Source organism: Equus caballus, chromosome X (assembly GCF_041296265.1).
Source record: "Equus caballus isolate H_3958 breed thoroughbred chromosome X, TB-T2T, whole genome shotgun sequence".
NCBI lineage: Eukaryota > Metazoa > Chordata > Mammalia > Perissodactyla > Equidae > Equus > Equus caballus.
The window spans coordinates 105999512-106022863 of record NC_091715.1 but is presented as its reverse complement, the minus strand read 5'-3'; the positions used below and the strand labels follow the sequence as shown (position 1 = coordinate 106022863).

Below are 23352 nucleotides of genomic sequence, written 5' to 3'. Positions count from 1 at the left end.
CTTTTAGTTTTGTTAATAATTTCTTTACAAATTTTGGTGCTCCTGCGTTGGGTGCATATATATTTATAAGTGTTATGTCATCTTGGTGGAGTGTCCCTTTTATCATTATATACTGCCCCTCTTTGTCTTTCTTTATCTGTTTTGCTTTGAAGTCTACTTTGTCTGATATAAGTATGGCAACATCTGCTTTCTTTTGTTCATTATTAGCTTGGAGTATTGTCTTCCATCCCTTCACTCTGAGTCTGTGTTTGTCTTTGGGGCTGAGGTGTGTTTCCTGGAGGCAGCATATTGTTGGATCTTGTTCTTTGATCCATCCTGCCACTCTGTGTCTTTTGATTGGAGACTTCAATCCATTTACATTTAGAGTGATTATTGAAATGTGGGGGCCAACTGCTGCCATTTTATCACTTGTTTTCTGGTTCTTTTGCATTTCCTTTGTTTCTCGTCCCATGATTTTTGGATTCCTAATTCAAGTAGGTAAATTTCTGTATTGGCTTTTTTCTTATTTGTAATTTGTGTCTTTATTCTTGTTATTTGTTTAGTGGTTACCAGATGGTTTGTATAACACATCTCGTAGATGAGATACTCCTTTTCCCAATTACCTCTTATTTCCTTAAATTAAAACGTTCCATCCCTTTTCTCTTCCCCTTCTAGGTTGTGAATGTCAGATTTTTTTTTCTCTTCTTTTTTGTGTTGTGAGTTTGTGGTTAAAATGACTAGGTTATATTTATTCTTGGTGTTTCTGTTCCATTTATCTTTAATGTTTTATTTAACTTTTGCTAACCTGTCCTGATGGAGAGCTGCTACTTTGTGTTATTGTCCTTCTGCTTATCTCCTTTGTTCTGTATTTTGTAACCCCTTTCCTTTTTTGGGGTTTTCAGGTATGAGGTTCTTCCTGAGCATTTCTTGAAGAGGAGGTTTTGTGGCAATGAACTCCCTTAACTTTTGTTTATCTTGGAAAGTTTTTATTTCTCCATTGTATTTGAAGGATATTTTCGCTGGGTAGAGTATTCTTGGCTGCAGGTTTTTGTCCTTCAGAGTTTTGAATAGTTCATTCCAATCTCCTGTAGCCTGTAAGGTCTCTCCTGAGAAAACTGCTGATAGCCTTATGGGGTTTCCTTTGTAAGTTATTTTCTTCTGCCTGGCTGCCCTTAGTCTTTCCTCTTTGTCGTTGACTTTTGCTAGTTTCACTACTGTATGCCTTGGGGTTGGTCTTCTTGCATTAATAAAGTTTGGAGATCTATTGGCTTCTGTCACATGAAGTTCCATCTCTCTTCCCAAGTTTGGAAAGTTCTCAGCTATTATTTCTTTGAACAGGCCTTCTGCCCCCTTCTCCTTCTCTTCTCCCTCTGGTATACCTATAATCCTTATGTTGCATCTCCTAATTGAGTCAGATAATTCAGAGAGTTTCTTCATTTCTTTTTAGTCCTAGTTCTCTCTCCTCCTCTGTCTGCAGTATTTCTATATTCCTATCCTCCAAATTGCTAATTCTGTCCTCCATATTATCGACCCTCCTGTTCAGAGAATCCAGATTTTTCTTAACCTCCTCCATTGTGTTCTTCATCTCCGACATTTCTGATTGGTACTTCTTTATAGTATCAAGCTCTTTTGTGACTTAGCTCCTGAACTCAGAGTTGTCTATCTGAATTCTCTTTTAACTTGTTGAGTTTTTTAATAATGGCAGTTTTGACATCATCATCATTTAGATTGTAGATTTCATTGTCTTTGGGATTGTTTTCTGGGTGCTTATCATTTTCCTTCTGTTCTGGAGATTTAATATATTTTTTCATACTTCTTGATCGCATTGATTTGTGTCTCCGCATAGAGATAGAGTGTAGTCCCTGCTTCCACTTGTTGCAACTGGTGTGGGAGGGGAGCAGCTGTTTAGAGTGCACCAACAAGGAACCCTGTCATTTGTTACTGACTGGACCTGGACCCCTCCTCGTAGTCACAGTGGTCCTGTGGGGTCCCTCATCAGTTGTGGGGGCAGTCCCAAGGGGGTCTCAGGCTGCTGGTGCCTACTGTTGCAGCGCACTTAGACACACTCCCTCCTTGGGGTCTGTGGTGGTGTTATGGGCTTTCCCAGCAGCCGGGAGCAGGATCACCTATAATCGCAGCTTTGTCACTGACAGAGCCCACAAGATCACACTTGTCCACTATAGGTCCCAGCAGAGCTATGGGTATCTTCCACAGTCTGTCGTTAGCTCACCTACCTGTGCTACTTTTGCCCCAGGGCCTTCCCGCCTTGTGATTGCCAGTCGGGATCTCTCCACTAATGCTGTGCAGAGTCTTTTGCTGAGGCTGCTGTAGGAACCTGGAATTCCCCCCCGGGCCACGTAGCCATTTCACTGGAGCTCCACCCTCCCCACACCACTCTCGCGGAATCTCTGGGAGCCCCTTGCCTCGTCTGGGACATGGCCAGAGTCCGTGGGCCTGGCGGTGGCTGGCAAGCTGCTGCCTTGTGGGGAATTCTGCTCTAGGGAGCTTCCTGGTGTTCTGAATGCTGGGCGGGGCATCCCCGCTAATGGCGAGCAGAGGCTTTCCCTGCTTGTGGTTGCGGGGACGCTGGAGTTTCCCCCTGGGCTGTGGAGCCGGGCGCTGGGGCTCCACTCAATCCCCAAGCACATCCATGGGAAGTCTGGGTACCTCCTGCACCGACCTGTGCACAGCCAGAGACCATGGGCCTGGCAGCAGCTGGTGGGCTGGTGCCATGCCGGGGAATTCGCTCCCTGGGCACTTCCCTTTGTTCTGGTTTTTGGGAGGGGCCTCCCTGCTAATGGCGAGCAGAGGCTTTCCCTGCTGGGGGGGATGCAGGACCCTGGAGTTTCCCCCTGAGCCGCAGAGCCGGGTGCTGGAGCTCCACCCAGTCCCCAAGCATGTCCACGGGAAGTCTGGGTGCCTCCTGCACCGACCTGTGCACAGCTGGAGACCATGGGCCCAGCAGCAGCTGGCGGGCTGGTGCCATGCCAGGGAATCCGCTCCCTGGGAGCTTCCCTTTGTTCTGGTTTCTGGGAAGGGCCTCCCTGCTAATGGTGAGCAGAGGCCTTCCCTGCTGGCGGGTGCAGGACCCTGGAGTTTCCCCCCGGGCTTAGGTGTAATCACGGGGGGCTTAGGTAGGGCTGTTGTCATCTGTTTCCACTGTCACTCCACTGGTGAGTGCACACTTCCTCCCTTGGTGCGTGGTGATGCTGTGGGGGAGTCCACTGAAAGAGAGCTTCTTGCAGGTACTAGGCTGTCCAGGGGTCGGGGGTCGGAGAGTTTTCACCTATTTCCACCCCCTCCCGGGGGGAAGTCCATCTGCCTTCCAATGTATAGCAGCACAAGTCTCTCAGGCATCTTCAGATGCTATCTGGATATCCTTTGTTAATCGGTGAATGTCCAATTAGTTGTAGATTCAAAGGGGGAGAGACAAAGAAGACCACTCACTCCACCATCTTGGTCCCGCCTCTTTGTGGATATGTGTTTTTATTTCTCTTGTGTAGATGACCTAGGACTGGAATTACTGTGTCATATGTTAACTCTATGTTTAACACTTTGAGGCAGTGCCAGTTTTCCAAGAGGCTACACCGTTTTACATTTCCGTTAATATTGTATGAGTTTTCCAATTTCTCCACATCCTCAGCAACACTTTATATTATCTGTCTTTTTGATTCTAACTATCCTAGTTGGTAAGAAGTGATATCTCATTGTGGTTTTGATTTGCAATTTCCTGATGACTAATGGCATTGAGTATGTTTTCATGTGTTAGATGGCCATTTGTATCAGCAAATTTGCATCTTTCTGACCATTCTTTTATGGTCACATCTCCCTCTGGCCACAGTCTGGAAAGGATCTCTACTTTTAAAGATTTAAGTCATGAGATTTTGCATACCTGAATAATCCAGGATAATGTCCCTATCTCAAATACTTAACCTTAATCACCTTTGTAAATTCCCTTTTGCCAAGTAAGGTAATATGTTTCCAGGCTGTGGGTATTAAGATGTGGTCATCTTTGGGGACCGTTTTTCTATCTACTACACCCACGTAGAATATTAAATCTTTTGATCCATGAACATGAGAGCTTCCCATTTAATTGGATGTCTTTAATTTCTTTCAGTGATGTTTTGTATTTTTTCTGGGTACAAATCTTGCACTTCTTTTGTTAGATTTGTTCCTATTTTATTCATTTGAGCAATTGTAAATGGAATTATATTCTCAATTTCATGTTTGAATTGTTCATTGCTAGTATATAGAATTGTAATTTATTTATATATATTGATCTTGTATCCTGCAATTTTGCTGAACTTGTTTATTGTTCTAATAGATTTTTTTATGGATTCCTTAGAATTTTCTGTATTCATGATCATTCATCTATGAACAGAGATAGTTTCATTCTTCCTTTTCCATCTAGATGCCATTTATTTTGTTTTCTTTCTTGCCTAATTGTCCTGGCTAGAACTTCCAATGTATCATTGAACTGAAGTGGTATAAGCAGACATCCTTGTGTGATGTTGGCTGTGGGTTTTTCATAAAGGCCCTTTATCATGTTGAGGAAGTTTCCTTCTCTTCCTAGTTTGTTGCGTATTTTCATCATGAAAGGGCATTGGATTTTCTTTTATTTTTTTATTGCAGTAACATTGGATTATAACATTGTATAGCTTTCGGATGTACATCATAATATATTTCAAATTCTGTGTAGATTACATCATGTTCACCACCCAAAAACTAACTATAGTCCATCCCCTCACACGTGAGCCTAATTACCCCTTTTGCCCTCCCCCCTTCCCCTATGGTAACCACCAATCCAATCTCCAATGCTATGTGTGTGTTTGTCATTGTTTTTATCATCTACTTATGAGTGAGATCATACGGTATTTGACTTTCTCCCTCTGACTTATTTCACTCAGCATAATACCCTCAAGGTCCATCAGTGTTGTCACAAATGGCCGGATTTCATCTGGATTTTCTCAAATGCTTTTTCTGCTTCTATTGAGATGGTCATGTGTTTGTTTGTTTGTTTTTTAATAACAGCATAAATGAGGTATAATTCACATCTCTTAAAATTTACCCTTCTAGGTGCTGGCCTCGTGGTTGAGTGGTTAAGTTCAAGTACTCTGCTTCAGCAGCCCAGGGTTTGCTGTTTCGGATCCTGGGTGCAGACCTACACCCTGCTCATCAGGCAGTGTCCCACATAGAAGAACTAGAATGACTTACAACTAGGATATACAACTACGTACTGGGGCTATGGGGAGAATAAAAAAAGAGGAGGATTGGCAGCAGAAGTTAGCTCAGGACCAAGCTTCCTGACCAAAAAGCATAAAAAACTCACCCTTTTAAAGTGTACAATTCAGTGGTTTTTAATATATTCACAGAGTGTGCAACCATCCCCATTATGTAATTCCAGAACATTTTCATCTTCCCTGAAAGAAACTTTGTACCCATTAGCATCACTCCCCATTACCCCCTCCTCCCAGCTCCTGGCAACCACTAATATACTTTCTGTCTATGAATTTGCCTATTCTGGACATTTCATATAAATGGAATCATATAATATGTGGCCTTTTGTGTCTGGTTCTTTCATTTAGCATAATATTTTCAAGATTCATCTGTGGTGTGGTATGTATGAGTACTTAATTCTTCTGTTCTCAGAAGGAGGGCTGTTTTCAACTGTCTCTTTCCCTGGTTATCTCTGATAAACTAGCTAGCCTACAGCCTAAATTGTTGCTCTCATGAAGCTACTTGTCTCCTTTTAATTGCTTACCACCAAAATCTCCATGTTTTTGAGAGTCCTTTGGCTTGCGCTTCCTACATTCTGTTTCAAATAACGTTAACTTCATTTGGGAATAGCTTGGGAACTCTCTGTTCTTACGGGCTTCCATTATCTCTGGACAAAATCTTTAAACCAGTGCTTTGGGCACTGGGCAGTGGCAGTGCCTCTATCTTGCTTTTCTCTGCAGGCATGGAACCTCAGCCCTACAAGTGAGCAGGGGCAAGACAATCAGGGCAAGGGTGATGGGGCCCTAGTATTCTCTGCCTGCTGTGGCTGCTGTGGAGCCTCTGCCCTATGAGTGGGGTTTGAGTGGAGGAAGAGAGCCCCTCAACCCTTGGCTGTACTCACCAGGAATTTCAACCCTTTAACTTTGTGTTGGAGGTGATGAGAAATGCTGGCTGCTTTCCCTTCCCAATGAGATACTGTATTCCTTGGTTGGGAGCTGGAGGAAGAGGGAGTCCAGTCTTCTTGGCCACTCCTGCCTGGAGTGTGCTTTCCATCAGGGTGAGCCAGGGGGATGGAGGGAAGGAAGAGTGGATTGTGGTTCACATCTCACTGATGTTCTGAGTTTTAGCAGGTTTTCTTGAATAAATGTTTCTTCATTTGTTGTATACCTTTAGGACAATTTCCAGAGATTTCTATTTTTTTTCATATTTTTTTTACCAGTTAATGGTTGTTTCACTGGGAAATGAGTTCCCAGGACTCCTTATGTCGCAATTCTGGAAGTGGATCCACCTCTTATGTTTACTTTTTTAGTAAAGTAGAATTTCTTTATTATGATGGTTCTAGAAGGCTGGCTGTACTAAGCAGTACTGATTATCTTTTTGTTGAGGTAACATTGGTTTATAACATTATATAAATTTCAGGTGTACATCATTATATTTGACTTCTGTATATACTATATCATGTTCACAACCAAAAGTCTAGTTGCCAACCGTCAGCAGACAAACGTGCCCCTTACCCCTTTCACCCTTCTCCCACTCCCTACCCCTCTGGTAACCACCAGTCTGTCCTCTGAATCTGTGTTTGTTTGTTTATCTTCCACATATGAGTGAAATCATATGGTATTTGCCTTTCTCTATCTGACTTATCTTGTTTAACATAACACTCTCCAGGTCCCTCCCATGTTGTCACACATAGCAAGATTTTGTCTTTTTTATGGTTGAGTAATATTCCACTGTATATATATCTTTCTTGTCCATTCATCTGTTGGGCACTTAGGTTGTTTCAAATCTTGGCTATTGTGAAAAATGCTTCATCAAACATAGTAATGCATATATCTTTTCAAATTAGTGTTTTCATGTTCTTTGGATAAATACTCAGAAGTGGAATAGCTGGATCATATGGTAGTTTTCTTTTTAATTTTTTGAGAAATCTCCATTATGTTTTCCATAGTGGCTGCACCAATTTACGTTCCCATCAGCAGTGTAGAAGGGTTTCCTTTTCTCCACATCCTCTCCAACACTTGTTATTTCTTGTCTTTTTAATAATAGCCATTCTGACAGGCATGAGCTGATAGCTCATTGTGGTTTTGATTTGTATTTTCCTAGTAATTAGTGATGTTGAGCATCTTTTCCGGTGCCTGTTAGCCATCTGTATGTCTTCTTTGGAAAATGTCTGTTCAAATCCTCTGCCAATTTTTTTTATCACTTGTTTGTTTTTTTGTTGTTTAGTTGTATGAGTTCTTTAAGTATTTTGGATATTAACCTCTTATCGGATGTATTTTTTAAATCAGTCTTTTACTATGTCATATTTATTAGATTTCAGGGTATTCAATTTTCCTTGCTTTGTTTTTATTTCTTCATATAAGTGAACCTTCTTACAATGGTGTTTTACTTTTTAAAACTTATCTTTTAGTGACATTTTTCTGCTTGTTACTTTTATTTTTAGGTTTGGCTCCAGCATCTCCTGTTGCCACCACTGTTAATTCAAACACCATGCTGTTTTCCTCAATATCAAATGCTTCTGCCTTCACTGCTGCTACTGGGCTCTCATGTAAGTTAGTAGTTGCAAACAAAATAGTATTATTTTGCATTAGGCCACTTAACTCAATTTACCAATATAAGCTATGGATCTCCTGCATCTCGTAAATTATCATTATGTTTGAATCCATTAATAACTGCTGATATCAATAGCTGCTTTGCTTAAGAAACTAATTGTCATGACTTTAGCTGTGAATTTTATATTAACATGATTATTACAGCTTAAAGTGATACTTTTAAGCATATAATTCATTAACGTTATAATGTTTTGAAATAACTTCTTGAGGCTAATGGGAATATGAAGAGTGGGAGTCTTGCCAAGTATGTCTGAAAGGAAGAAGTCTTGTTATCCATGTGAATAAGATAAAATGGGAAATAAATGTTGGACCCTTGCTGTAGTATATTCTTCTATATAGACCAGGTTTGTGGTCCTTAAATTTTACCTATCAGAAATGTCACATGACAAAAGGACCAGCTGTAGTTTTGGGTTTTAATTGACACTGTGTGATGTCGTGTGACCCCTTCCATTGAAGAGGAACATCTGGATGCTTTGAACTGAGAAATGAAACATTATCTCATAACTCCAACTTCTTTGCTAAATATCTTCCATTAGTAGAGTAGTAGCAAATTTTGAGAATATTGCATTCTGTCTATGTCCTGGCAATTCTTTCTTACAGGTCCATATAAGCTGACTGCTTTCGAGACATCTTCACAGTGCTATGATGTTCATTATTAGCCTTTGTTATTGTAATCCTGTCAATAATACAGTCCCCCAAAGCCCTATTATAGCAAGATTGTCACCATTCCTGGCAGTAAAACTTGCCAGGAATTTCTGATGCCTAGTTGAGTGTGAAAACAGTGGCCTACCATCCCTATCCTCTTATGTAGTTGGCATAGGTAAACATTAGTTAAAATTCCTGGTTATCACTTGAATTGTATTTTCTGCCAAGTAGACTTCCAATTTTAAGACATAACCGAGATTCTGGAAACCTTTTGATATATGTAAGAATATCCTTCTCAACTACAATAGATTTTGTGATTATGACGATGTCTGAGGTTGGGAGTTTAAATTATTGAATGAATTCTACTTTCAACCAAAGACTTGCCCTCTGACCTTTGACAGGCTTTTTTTTCTTCCTGTCTTTGATGTCCTTGTCTACATAATGAGAAGAAATGTTAACCACAGTATTTTTTAAATTAACTTTAATAAGATATAACTTACATATCATAAAATTAAGTTTTATAATTCAGAGATTTTTAATAAGTTTACTGAATTGTGTGACTAGCACTGTAATCCAGTTTTAGAACATTTCTATCATCCCAGTAAGATCTCTCAGATGCAGGCAACTACTAATCTTCTTTTTGTCTCCATGGATTTACCTTTTCTGGACATTTCATAGAAATGAATTGAGCACAGTTTTTTGAAGTTTAGCCAAAAGTTTCTGAAGGATCCTTCAGATTAAAAAGACTGTATATAAATTCCTCACTGTTTTTGATTAAAAGGGTAATAGGTTATGTTGTTCTCTGCAGTTGGTGCCCCAACAACTTCGGCTGGAACACTTGGTGGTATGACTTTGGGATTTGGATTAAAAGTCCCTGGAGCAGGTGGAACAGCCACTACTACTGCATCTAGTAAGGTTTTAGAATTATTTGGATGTGTTTGGATGCTCATTGGAAATGTGCTGTATAACAAGCAGTAAGTAGGTTGTATTCCATAGCTTCTAGGACTGTCTAAGCAGGTTTTTAACATCTCATCAGAGTATCCAAAAGGTACACCAATATTTTCAAATGCTAAAGAGTAGAATGAGACAGTTGATATCAATGATATTACTTTTCTGAGATGACTACAATCAAAGCTGCTATCAAATTCTTGTCAACTTTTAAACTTGAGTTATTGTTATTGATCATAGTGTTTAAATTGATCCAATATATTAGGATTGATAGGAGCTTTTTTTCTAAAAGTTAAAGTTTTGACCTGTACTATTAAAGTTGACCCTCTTCTAAAGCTGATTACAAGAGTTTCTGTAGACCTATCCTAAATTTCTTTCTGCCAGTTAGGAGCTAGTTAGGTCATAGTTTGAAGAAAACTTGGTTACCTGTTGCCTTATAGCTATGGTGAGCTGAATGGTTAGGGGTCAGTTGCTAATTAAACCTACTATTTAAGTCAGATTCCATTTTAGGGAAGTCTTATTTGTTTTTACTTTAAAAAGTTTATTTAGGGCTGAAATGAATCTTTTTTCAAACCTAGCGTAAACTAGAAGTCAATCCCTTTTAAACTTAAAGTAACTATTCCTAAACAGAGATGTACACCATGTATTTATTTAGTCTTTTGCATGACCAACACTTCCAACTGAATTTCTACTATGTACTAGGCTAACAGGCCAACCTATGAGAGTTATGAAGGGTGAGTCTTGAGAACTTTATAAGCTACCATATTTGCAAAAAATGTGACTCATAATTTCCCCCATAAAATCCTGAACAAAGAACTGATTCGTTCAGTCATGAGTTGAATCCTTGAAATACGAGTTGACGGGCTTTTTGGTGACTCTGCCATAACCCACCCCCTACCTACTGAAGTCTCAAATTCCTTCCTGCAAACTGGTACCTTTGCTACTAGCCCATCCGTTATCGCCATTCCATCCACCGCTACCTCATGGTCTTACCTGCCTGTCCATCAGATATGTCTCAACTCGACACCCCCAACACAGAGTTGCTTTTTTTTTTAACCCCCTACTCACCTTTCCTTCCCCCAAATGTATTTACTTGCTCAGGTTCTTCATCTCACAAATCAACCTTGTGTAGCAGCTTTCAGATGTCTGTATCTGCAAATTTATAGCCATTTGGGATTATTCTCTGCCCTGGGTATAATCAGCAAGTTTCAAGGGAAGCTGGCTTGTTATCAATCTCATCTTTTGTGTGAGTCTGAGAAGGTAATGATGTCCATTTCCAGCATGGAGTAAGATACACAGTTGTTCACTGGGGACAGGATAGGAAAATTGGATAGTCGGATCTTTTAAAGGATGTTTTCACTATTTTGTGTAATGATTTTTAAGACTATCAGAATGAGAGTTATTTAAATGTAAATCCAAATTTAGTATGCAATTATTTTCTGTTTATAGAACTGGACTTCCCTTTTACTACACAGATAATGTCGAGTTGACTGTATTTAGATTAGACCAAGGTTGTAACTTGCAAAATCAGACTGTGATAGAACCTTCATTCTCAAATCCATTGCTTCTTTCAGTATTAATTGAAATATTATTGTGATTTGAATATTATCTCGTACACCAGAGCTAATTTATACCTTTTAAAAATAGCATAAAAATAAGGAACAAAGATAAATACTGTATATAAAGATTAAAATAATCATTCCTTTTTTATGACTCAGAATTCTTTTGTGTTTAGGCTGACAGGTCTTAATTTCCTGAAAGTGTCACAACATCTTTGGGGAGGTGTTTTGTTTGTCTGTTTAGCTTTATCTTTAGTGGTAGTGATGTTAGTTGCTTTTTTTGTTATAAAAAGCATATACACATGCATATATACATATATACATATATCACTCTCTCTAGAGAGAACAGTTTGGTGTTTATCTTTCCTGCCTTTTTTCCAAATGCGTACAGACACATATGACATTTATTTGTTTTACAAAAGTGGGATATATATATATTCACACAGACGCATACATGCACACATACACATACACGTAATCTTAGCATTTGCTGTTTTCTAAGTATATATCATCTTTGGATATCTGTCCATGTTAGGAAATACAGATTACTTTTTCTAAAAAAATCTTCTTTGGGTGAAGATAAGCTCCTTTACAAGAAGAATTTGTTTTTTTCTTAATTGTTTTTCTGTCTTGAATATAGTAGTTACACAGTGTTTGAATGAATTAATAAAGGGGGGGTTTGACAATGTCATTAATTTTCAGCATTTCTGGGGAAGGATTTCTTTTCAGATAAGACTTTTATTCTCAGATGAAGAACGTGATGACATATAGCTGTAAAGAATGCCACGTGGGAATCCAATCTGTAATCTCTCCAGTGTTTTGGGTGATAGTGACTCTAGGAGTCCTTTGTGATTGGGCATGGGCTTCCCTTGTGGTGCTCGTTCCACCCTCACAAAGGCTAACACAAAGAATGGCGGGAATTATTGTAAGGATCCTTGTGGCCAAAAGGGAAATGGAATCTTGTGGAAATCTAATACAGGTATTGTGGTGGCACTGAACTTTAAGGAAATTGAAAGTTGAGTTGTTTGAAAGGCTTTAGGGACCTCCTGAATCTAATATTGTATAAACATGATTCAGCTATTCTCCCTTTGTCTACTTCTTTTTTTAACTTCTCATTGGTTTCCTTACCTCTTTTTCTGCCTTACTGTTTAGCTTATTCTTAATTTGACTTACTCATCACTCCTTAATTCTACTTTGTGTTCTTCCTCTGTCAGTCCTTTCAACTTCCTCTGCCTATAGTCCTATTCTTTCTACACTTTTGGAAATACTTCCAAATTTCTGCTTAAAGTCTGATTCTTTCCATATTTCTATCTACAGTCTGATTCTTTCCACAGTTCTAAATTTATGAAAATGAGATTCTGACCCATCTTATCCCTGTTTGGGGCTAGAGCTTTTTCTGCCAAACCCTCTCCTGGGCTGCCAGTAGCATATGGGATGCTTCCCATATTTCAGACGGCCACTCTTGTCCCAATCAACTGTGAACCAGGAGCAAAGGACAGAACTACTGGAGTAAAGAATGGGTGTTTGAGCCTGATCCTGCAGCGGGAACTGAGTAGTCCAGTTTCCCTTAGAATAGGCAGTGTATGTTGGCAGGTACCATGATTTATATATTTATCTAGTACAGCCATTAACCAGAAAAATATTGCTAATTGGGAAAGCAAGCCTAATGTAAAACAAACAATTGTGTACATGTTATAATATATTTTTATAACAAATTTCTTGTTACAGAAGCAGCATTTGCTAATTACAAAAACATTTGAAAATACAGAGAACCAAAAAGAAGAAAAGAAAACATTTCCAGTCCCCAGCAGCCACATTTTTATGTGCATTGTTCTCTAAGTGCTCAGTGTATAGAAAAACCCAAAAGTGCTATAGAAGTTCAGAAAACCAAGGGTTAACAGTGAGTAGGAGAGAAGTGACTGACAAACATGGGGAAGGACGAATGTGAGCTAGGCCATGAAGTATACTGAGGATTTCATCTACAGCGAGCAGGGCCTTCTAGTAGGGGTATGATAGAAAAAGACACGTAGGAGACAGGTCTGGGCTGTAGATTAAGCTTTGAGAGTCTTTTACCTAGTAAACTGGCAAAGATATATGCCTAGTATTTGCTATAATGTAGAAAAACAGGCACTCCTCCCCTTTTGATATGAATGTAAATTGGCAAAATCCTTTTGGTAGGGCAATTTGGCAAGAAATATTAAAATTTAGAGCATGCTGACCCTTTGATCCAGCAATTTCATTTCTGGGAATTAATTATGCAGATATATTCCACATAAGTATACGAAGCTATAGATGTATAGAGAGTTTGTGTAAGATTGCAATTATTCTTTCCTTGAACGTTTAGTAAAACTTACTAGTGAGGTCGTCTGGGTCTGGAGTTTTCTTTATGGAAAGAGTTTTGAGGATTGATTCAATTTCTTTAATGGTTATAGGTCTTTTCAGGTTGTAAATTTTATTTTCTTTTACGAAAATATCCAGAATTTTTAGTTCTTAGCAGGAAGGTTAGTTCAGATACCTGACCTGCCATGGATCACTTCATATTACAACAGCATTGAGTTCAAATCCACACAACTTGAGTTCAAATTCACATTTTAAAAAAATGCTTCTATAGATTTTATCCTGAATGCTCAAGGACTAAATAAAATGTTTCTCATTTCTTACTGACATTACACATTTTATTTTCCAGCTACAACGTCAACGACCACCACTACCACTGTCACCACCACCACCACTACTACAACCACCAGTGGCATTACCTTCAATTTAAAACCACTGTCATCAACTGGGATTAATAACACTGTCCCAGTCGGTAGTACTTCCATACCTTTTACTTCGACTGTTAAGTAAGCCTATTTATTTGAAAATTTATGTGAGTTTCATTTTATTTATCATGTGCAAGACATGATTTGCTTGTATAGCTTTAGAATAGTTTTTGAAAGTTAGGTATATGACTCAGAATTGAAGGGGCAGTTAGAGAAAGGATTTCTGTAGTTTAGGAAGTTGAACAATTAGCAGCACACCTTTGTCTTCTTCTTATCATTATAATACAATTATTACTATTACTAATAATAGCTAACATTTATTGTGTAATAATTATATGTTTAGCAATATGGCAGTGCTTTACAGACATCATATCATTTAATCCTCGCAATAAGCCTATGAGGTAAGTACTATTCTTGTTCCCATTTTATAGATGAGAAAACTGGAGCACATAAAAATTTTATAATCTGCCCCTGGTCACACACTTGGTAATGGTTGAGCCAGGATTAAAATTCAGACAGTTGAGCTCTACATCCTATATTCTTACAATCTATTCCATATTTCTCTCTAATTGTTCATTTTTTGAAATTAAACTTTATATTTTGAGATAATTATAGATTCACATGTACTTCTAAGAAATAATACAAAGTATTCTTTGTGTCCCTTTACCTAGTTTCTCCCAATAATAATGTCTTGGAATACTATACTACCATATCACATCCAGGATATTGACATTGATACAATCAAGATGTAGAACAGTCTCATCACCACAAGGATCCCTCCTGTTGCCCTTTTATAGCCATACCCACTACCCTCCCCTCCTTTCTCTGACCCCAGGCAACAATTAATCTGTTCTCCATTTCTATAATCTTGACATTTAAATAAACGATATACAGATAGACAAATGGAATCATATAGTATGCAATCTTTGGAGACTGAGTTTGTTTTAATAGGCATAATTCCTTGAGGTAAAGTCATGTGCATCAGTAGTTTGTTCTTTTTTCATTTCTGAGTAGTATTCCATGGTATTGTGGATGTACCATAGTTTATTTAACTATTCATTTGTTGATGCACATGACACCTAGGTTATTTCCAGTTTCTGGCTATTATGAATAAAGCTACTATGAACATTTACGTACAGGTATTTTGTGAACACAAGTCTCATTTCTCTGGGATAAATGCCCAAGAGCACAGTTGCTGGGGGGTATGGTCATTGCACCTTTATTTTTTTAAGATGCTGCCAAGTTCTTTTCCGCAGTGGCCATGTTACTCTACATGTCCAACAGCAAGGCGTGAGGGATCCAGCTTGTCCGCATTCTCGCCAGGATTTGGTGTTGTCACTATTTTGTATTTTAGGCCTTCTAATAGATATGAAGTGATATCTCATTGTGGTTTTAATTTGCATTTCCCTGCTGATTAATGATGTTGAACATCTTGTCATGTATTTGTCTGCCATCAGCATATTCTCTCTGGTGAAGTGTCTGTTCATGTCTTTTGTCCACTTTCTACTTGAATTTGTTTTTTTACTAAGTTTTGAGAATTTTATATATTCTAGATACCAGTCCTTTGTCAGATATGTGGTTTATAAATATTTTCTGTAACTCTATGACTTGACTTTCATCTTTTGTGCAAGGTATTTTGCCAAACAAAGAATTATAATTGATGAGGTCTAATTTATCAATTTTTCCTTTAATGGATCATGTTTTTAGTGTCAAGTTTAAGAGCTCTTTGTCTAACCATAGATCCCAAAGATTTTCTCCAGGTTTTTTTCCTAAAAGTTTTATAGTTTTATATTTTATGTGCAAGCTCTTGATCTATTTTGAGTTAATTTTTGTGTGAGGTATGAGTTTTAGATTGAGGTTCATCTTTTTGTCTATGGATGTCCAATTTTTCTAGCATCATTTGTTGAAAGACTGTCTTCCTCCATTGAATTGCTTTTGCACCTTTGTCAAAAATCAGTTGCATATATTTGTGTCAAATGCTTTTTCTGCCTCAATTGATACAATCTTTTAAGATTTTTCTTCTTTAGCTTGATGATATAGTGAATTATACTGATTGGTTTTCAAATGTTGAAACAGCCTTGCATATGTGGAATAAATTCCATTTGGTCATAGTATATGATTTTTTTATACATTTTTGGAATTGGTTTGCTAGTATTTTGTTTGAGGACTTTTGTATCTAAGTTCGTGAAAGTTATTGATGTGCTTCTTTTCTTTCTTCTTTTATTCTCTTTCGTTTTGATATGCAGATAATATAGCCTCATAAAATGATCTGGGAAGTATTCCCTTCTCTTCTGTTGTAGAGAAGAAATTGTGTCAAATTTGCGTTAATTTGTTAAATGTTTGGCAGAATTCTCCAGTGAAACCTCTGGGCCTGGATATTTCTTTTTTGGGAGCTTTTAAATTACAAATCAATTTCTTTAATACTTTTAGGACTATTCAGGTGATCTGTTTCATCTTCGATGAGTTTAGTAGTGTGTGATTTTCAAGGAATTGGTCTGTTTCTTCTAAATTTTCAAATTTATGAGCATAAAGTTGTTCAAAATATTCCCCTTTTGTCCTTTTGATAGCTGTAGTGATATTCTCTTGTTTCATTTCTGATATTGGTGATTTTTACCTTTCTTTTATCAATTTTATTGATCTTTTCTCAAAGAAGTAGTTTTTTTTTAAAGAGCATAACATTTATTTTATTTTTTTCCATTTTTTAAATTGAGGTGACATTGGTTTATAACATTATATAAATTTCAGGTGTACATCATTATATTTCATCTTTTGTATTCACCACCAAAAGTCTAGTTTCCATCCATCACTGTACAAATGTCTCCCTTTACCCACTTTCCCCTCCCCACCACTTCCCTTTCCCTCTGGTAACCACCAATCTATTCTCTGTATGTATGTGTTTGTTTCTGTTTTTTTATCTTCCACATATGAGTGAAATCATATGGTATGTGTGTTTCTCTGTCTGACTTATTTCATTTAGCATAATACCCTCCAAATCCATCCATGTTGACGCAAATGGCAAGATTTCATCTTTTTTATGGCTGAGTAGTATTCCATTGCACGTATATACCACATCTTTATCCATTCATCTGTTAATAGGCACTTCGATTATTTCCAAGTCTTGGCTATTGTGAATGCTGCAGTGAACATAGGGGTGCATATATCTTTTCAAATTAATGTTTTTGTGTTCTTTGGATAAACATTCAGGAGTAGGATAGCTGGATCATATGGTAGTTCTATTTTTAATTTTTTGAGGACTCTCCATACTGCTTTCCATAGTGGCTGCACCAATTTTCATTCCGACCAACGGTGTAGATGTGTTCCCTTTTCTCCACATCCTCTCCAACACTTATTTATTGTCTTTTTAATAATAGCCTTTCTGATGGACATGAGGTGATAACTCATGATTTTGATTTGCATTCTCTAGTAATTAATGATGATAAATATCTTTTCATGTGCCAGCTGGCCATCTGTATATCTTCTTTGGGAAAATGCCTGCTCAGATACTCTGTCCATTTTTTAATGGGGTGGGTTTTTTTTTATTGTTATTGAGTTGTATGAGTTCTTTATATATTGTGGATATTAACCACTTATTGGATATATGATTTGCAAATATCCCAATTGGTACATCTTTTCGTTTTGTTGATGATTTCCTTTGCTGTGCAGAAGCTTTTTACTTTGATGTAGTCCCAGTTGTTTATTTTTTCTTTTGTTTCATTTGCCTCAGGAGACAAATTCAAAAAGATATTTCTAAAATTGATATCACAGAGCATACAACCTCTATTTACTTCTAGGATTTTTATGGTTTCAGGTCTTACATTCAAGTCTTTAATCCATTTGGAGTTAATTTTTGTGTATGGTATAAGATAGTTCTTTTGCATGTGACTGTCCAGTTTTCCCAAGATCATTTATTAAAGAGTCTTTTCTTTCTCCATCGTATGTTCTTGGTTCCTTTGTCAAATATTAGCTGTCCAGAAATGTGTAGGTTTATTTCTGAGCTCTCAATTCTGTTTCATTGACCTGTGTGTCTGTTTTTCTGCCATGCTGTTTTGATTATTATAGCTTTGTAGTATACATTCAAATCAGAGAATGTGCTGCCTCCAGCTTTTTTCTTCTTTCTCAGGATTACTCTGGCTATTCGGGGTCTTTTGTCGTTCCACATAAGTTTTGCATTCTTTGTTCTATTTGCATGAAAAATGTTGGGATTTTGATAGGGATTGCATTGAATCTGTTGATTGCTTTAGGTAATGTGGACATTTTAACTATGTTAATTCTTCCAGTACATGAGCATGGAATATCTTTCTATTTCTTTGTGTCTTCTTCAGTTTCTTTCAAAAATTTCTTATCATTTTCAGTGTCCAAGTATTTCATCTTTTTGGTTAAATTTATTCCTAGGTTATTCTTTTTGCTGCAATTATAAATGTTATTGTATTCTTGATTTCTCTTTCTGCTGTTTTGTTATTAGTGTATAGAAATGCAACTGATTTTTGTATGTTGATTTTGTACCCTGTAACTTTACTGTATTTGTTCCTTATTTCCAGTAGCTATTTGGTAGATTCTTTAGGGTTTTCTATATATGAAAATCATGTCATCTCCAAATAGTGACAGTTTTACTTCAAAACTTTTGTTTCATTGATTATTCTCTATTGTTTTTACTTTCAATTTCATTGATATCTATTCATATTATTTCTTTCTTCTAGTTGCATTACATTACATTTTGCTCTTTTTTCTAGTTTTTTGAGGTATTTTTAGGTTATTGATTTGAGACCTTTCTTCTTTTATGTAAGCATTTAGTGCTATAAATATCCTCCTCACCACTGCATTAGCTGTGCACCACATATTCTGATCTGTTGTGTTTTCATTTTCATTCAATTCTATGTACTGAATTTTTTCTTTTTGCAAATTCTTCTTTGACCTGTAGGTTATTTAGACGTGTGTTGTTTAATTTCCAAGTCTTTGGAGATTTTCTTGTTTTCTTTCTGTATTGATTTCTAGTTTGATTCCATTATGGTTGGAGAACATGTTCTGTATAATTTCTGTTCTTTTATATTTATTCAGATTTATTTTATGATAATGATATAGTCTTTCTTGGTGACTGTTCCATAGGCACCTGAAAGTAGTGTTTTCTGCTGTTGGGTAGAGTGTTCTATATGTGATTACATCCTGTTGCTTCATTGTATTTTCAGATCTGTATCCTTGCAGTTTTTTTTTCTAATGCTTCTTTCAGTTGTGAAGCATGGTTTTTTGAAGTCCCCAATTGTTATTGTGGGTTTGTTTATTTCTCTCTTTAGCTCTGTCAGTTTACTTTATGTATTTTGAGGCTCTGCTATTTGGTTGCCTACATGTTTAGGATTAATGGCCATCCTGGTGGTTTGACGCCTTTATCATCATGTGATGTCCCTCTTTGGCTCTGGTAATTTTCTCTGCTCTGAAATCAACTTTATGTGACATTAATGTAGCCATTCTTTTTAAAAGTTAATCTTGCATGTATGTCTTTTCCCTTTGTTTTACTTTCAACCTATCTGTGTCCTTGTATTTGAAGTCAGTTTCTTGTAGACAGCATATTGATGGATCATAATTTTTATCTACTCTGCCAATCTCTGTTTAGTTGGTATATTTAGCACATTTACATTTCAGGTAATTATTGATGTTAGTGCTTAAGTCTGCCACTTTATTATTTAGTTTTTGTTTGTTACCCCTGTTTTTGGTTTTCTGTTTCTTTTTTTTTCTTTTTTAGCCTTCCTGTGGGTTATTCAAACATTTTTTAGGGTTCCATCTTGTTCTGTTTATAGTGTTTCTGAGTACATTGGTTTGTATAGTTTTCTTACTAGTTGCTCTATGTATTACAATATACATACATTTCTTAAAACAGTCAGACATATTGACATTTTATCACTTTGAATGAAGTGTAGAAACCTTACTTCCATTTAGTTTCCTTTACTCTTCTTACTTATTTTTTTTTTTGAGGAAGATTAGCCCTGAGATAACTGCTGCCAATCTTCCTCTTTTTGCTGAGGAAGACTGGCCCTGAGCTAACATCCATGCCCATCTTCCCCTACTTTATATGTGGGATGCCTACCACAGCATGGTGTGCCAAGCGGTGCCATGTCTGCATCTGGGATCCAGACTCACGAACCCCAGGCTGCCGAAGCAGAATGTACACACTTAACTGCTGTGCCACTGGGCCGGCCCCTACTCTTCTTACTTTTGAAGTATAATTGTCTCAAGTATTTCCTCCATCTACATCGAACACCACATTATGTGATGGTATATTTTTTGCTTCAAACATCAAATATTATTTTAAAAACTCATGTGAAGTAGAATAGTCTGTTATATTTTACCCTTTTTATCCATTTTGATCTTCTTTCCTTTATGAAGTTCCAATCCTTCTTCTGTTTTCATTTTCTTTCTCTTTAGCCAATCTTCAAGGGTAGGTTTGCTAGCAACAATTTCTCTTAGGTTTACTTTGCATGAGACTATCTTTATTTTCCCTTCACTTCTGAAGGACATTTTTACCAGATATGGAAGTTGTGGTCAACTTTTTTTCTTTCTGTTCTTGAAGAATGTTGTGAAAATTCCTTTTAGCCTCCATGGTTTAAAATGAAAAATCTGCTGTCATTCGAATTGATGTTCCCTTTTAAATAATGTGTTGTTTCTCTCTGGCTGCTTTCAAGATTTTTTCTATTTTGGTCTTTAGGGTTCAGAAATTTAACTATTGTGTGTCTTAGTGTAGATTTCTTTGAATTATTCTGTTTGGCATTTGCTCAGCTTCTTGAATCTGTAGGTTTACATTTTTTGCTAAATTTCAAAAGTTTTCACCTTTATTTTTCAGAATACTTTTTCAATCCCATTCTTTCTTTTCCTCTCTAACATACCATCCTCCAATGAAACGAATGTTACCTCTTTTATTACTGTCCTCCAGATCCTTGAGGAATTTTTTTCTTTTTTTGTGCATATTTTCTCTCTGCTATTCTGTAAATTCTGTTGGTCTATCCTCAAGTTCACTAATTCTGTCCTCTGTCATCTCCACTCTAGTATCAAACCCTTCAAAGGAGCTTTTTATTTGTTATTTTGTTTTTCAGTTCTCTTATTTTCATTTGATTATTTCTTGTACCTTCTGTTTCTTTGCTGATGTTTTCTATTTTTCATTTGTTTTTAGAGAATTCTTAACGGCTTGTTGGAACATTTTTTGATGGTTGCTTTAAAATATGTTTCAGATGATTCCAACATCTGATACCTCTCAATGTTGGAGGCTGTGGATTGTCTTTTCTCTCTCTTTTTTTGGGGGGGGCAAGGAAGATTGGCCCTGAGCTAACATCTGTGTCAGTCTTTCTCTATTTTTTGTCTGTGGGACGCCACCATAGTGTGGCTTGATGAGCATTGTGCAGATCTGTGCCCAGCATCCGAACCTGCGAACCCTGAGCTGCCAAAGTGGAGCACATGAACTTAACCACTGTGCCACTGGGCCAGCCCCTGTCTTTTTTCTTCTGAGTTGTGATTTTCCTGGTTCTTGATATGACAGATGATTTTCAGTTGTATCCTGAACATTTTGTCTGTTATGTTAGGAGAGTCTGGATCCTATTTAAATCTTCTTTTTTCATCAAGTAATCCTTTTGTTGAAAGTGTAGTGCAAAGATTGGTTGCATTTGTATGTCCAGCTTCCCACTGGACCCTGCCCATATCACCCCAGCAAAAATGGAGCACTTTCGCACACTGCCTCAATGCAGATGAATGGTGTGGAAGTTAAAGATAGAGAAGGTAAAAAGATATTCTCAGCTCCCTCCTCAGCTCTACTGACTCATTCTCTATGAAAGTGGGTCAATGAATCATGCCATTTCATTGCCTCTAAGTGAGGATGTAAGCCCAGCTCCCAGCTGGGCCCTCAGGACCCCAGAACGAAGTGAAGTAGGGGACTACCTCTTACTGTTTAGTTGCTGCAGAGTGGAGGTAGAATTGCAGCTTCGTTTTGGACCCCGCTGATACAAGAGGAGGGTGGAAGCAGGATGTCAACTATACCTCATAGCACTTCATTCAGCCTTGTTGATGCTGGGTTGGTATAGAAACTTAGCTCCCTACTTGGCCTCCCTGACATGGGCTCTGGGGAGAAGGGGGACAGGGTGCTGACTAGCCCTGCTTTTCCCTGCCTTGTTCAGTCTGGGTTTTTCCAGTGGGTGTGAGGTTAAGCTTTTCTCTAAGCCTTACTGATACCAGGGATGGTGGAAAGTGGAGTCCTTACTAGCCCCAACTTGATCTACCTTGTTTAGTCTCAATGATGCCAGGTAGATATAACGGTTAGCTGCCCATTGGATCCCACTGACACTGAAGCCCAATGTAACTCCATCTCATTCTGCCTTATTAAGTTTTGTTGCTGCTGGGTGGTGATTTAGGTTCAGCTTTTCAGTGGACTTCACTAACAGTACCCTGGAGGGGAAATTAGACCACTGCCTGCCTCTGCTGGGTAGGAAATTGATGATGACCTCTCTGCCAAGCTCTGCTGACACTGCCCCAGCAGAGGAATCAGAGCATTGCCTGATTGTGGGATGGAAAATCAGCTACCTGCTCAGTCTTTTGATACCACCTGGCAGGGAAATCAGAATTCTGCTTGGTTCTGCCCGGTGGGGGATGGAACATCAGCTTGCCTACTCTGTTTCATGGATACTGCTTAGACAAGGAATGGATCACTTTGACTAAGCGCTGCGAGGAAAGGGAAACCTACTTCTTTGGACACGTGCACCCAGAATGGAGCTTCCATCATGCTGAGCTGAAAGGGAAGGAAAGGAGCAGGTTGTGGTATGGACTTTAGATGTTCTCACTGAGATTTAGTAGATTTATTAATAAATCTTTCTTTATTTGCTGTATTCCCTTAGGATAATTTCCAGAGAATTTGGTTGTTTTTAAAATAATCTTTACCAGTTATGGTGGTTTTGTTGGGGAGCATGTCTGCTCGTGTGCTATTTTCATCTCTAAGTCCTCCTATATTATTCATTTAAAAAATCTGATCATACTTTTAAAAGTATAGCATCCTTTTTTATAGTGCAATCATGACTCCTGTGATGACGTATGGTCAGCTGGATGGTCTAATAAACAAATGGAGCCTTGAGTTAGAGGATCAAGAGAATCACTTTCTTTACCAGGCCGCCCAGGTCAATGATCGGGACCATACATTGATTGAGAATGGTGAGAAGGTAAAAAGATATTTTAATTAATCTACCTGCATTCCACACGTATTTTCAGATGAACACAAGAGAATAGACCTGTGTTTTGTGGTTAACTTTCTATTCTAGTGTTGGTAAGCAGCTTAAAAATATTTTCCATAGGCAATAAGTACCTTGAATTAAGAAATATTTCATACTTGAAGTATATGTGAGAAAATTAATATTATTTTTAAATGACAATATAAATTCAGATATTTATATTATTATATTCTTATTTTTCTTTATAGATTATTACTTTAAATGGAGAAGTGGAAAAAGCGAAACTGGATCAGCAAAGGTAGAACCTTAGATTCCCTGGGATGAAAGATTAAAGATCTATCTCTTTGTCTAGTTTTATTTCTCCTTGTTGTAATTTATTGACATTTGTTTTGTCACTCCAAATTCCTTTCATCAGCCCTTCTCTTGACTTGTTTTTGTC

At 37.6% G+C, this 23352-nt stretch overlaps 1 protein-coding gene across 14 annotated transcripts in view; it reads left to right on the top strand.

Annotated features, from left to right (window-relative positions):
• NUP62CL (nucleoporin 62 C-terminal like) overlaps nucleotides 1–23352 on the top strand; it is a 113029-nt gene that overhangs the window by 55561 nt on the left and 34116 nt on the right. For all 14 annotated transcript variants that reach the window (XR_011434527.1, XR_002805582.2, XR_011434528.1 and 11 more), the window contains 5 exon segments: nucleotides 7640–7744; nucleotides 9262–9363; nucleotides 13647–13803; nucleotides 22754–22904; nucleotides 23162–23211. Coding sequence is in view for 11 of the 14 variants with exons in the window: in NM_001433615.1 (NP_001420544.1) it covers nucleotides 7687–7744; nucleotides 9262–9363; nucleotides 13647–13803; nucleotides 22754–22904; nucleotides 23162–23211 (518 nt within the window). In the remaining 3 variants the exon portion in view is untranslated.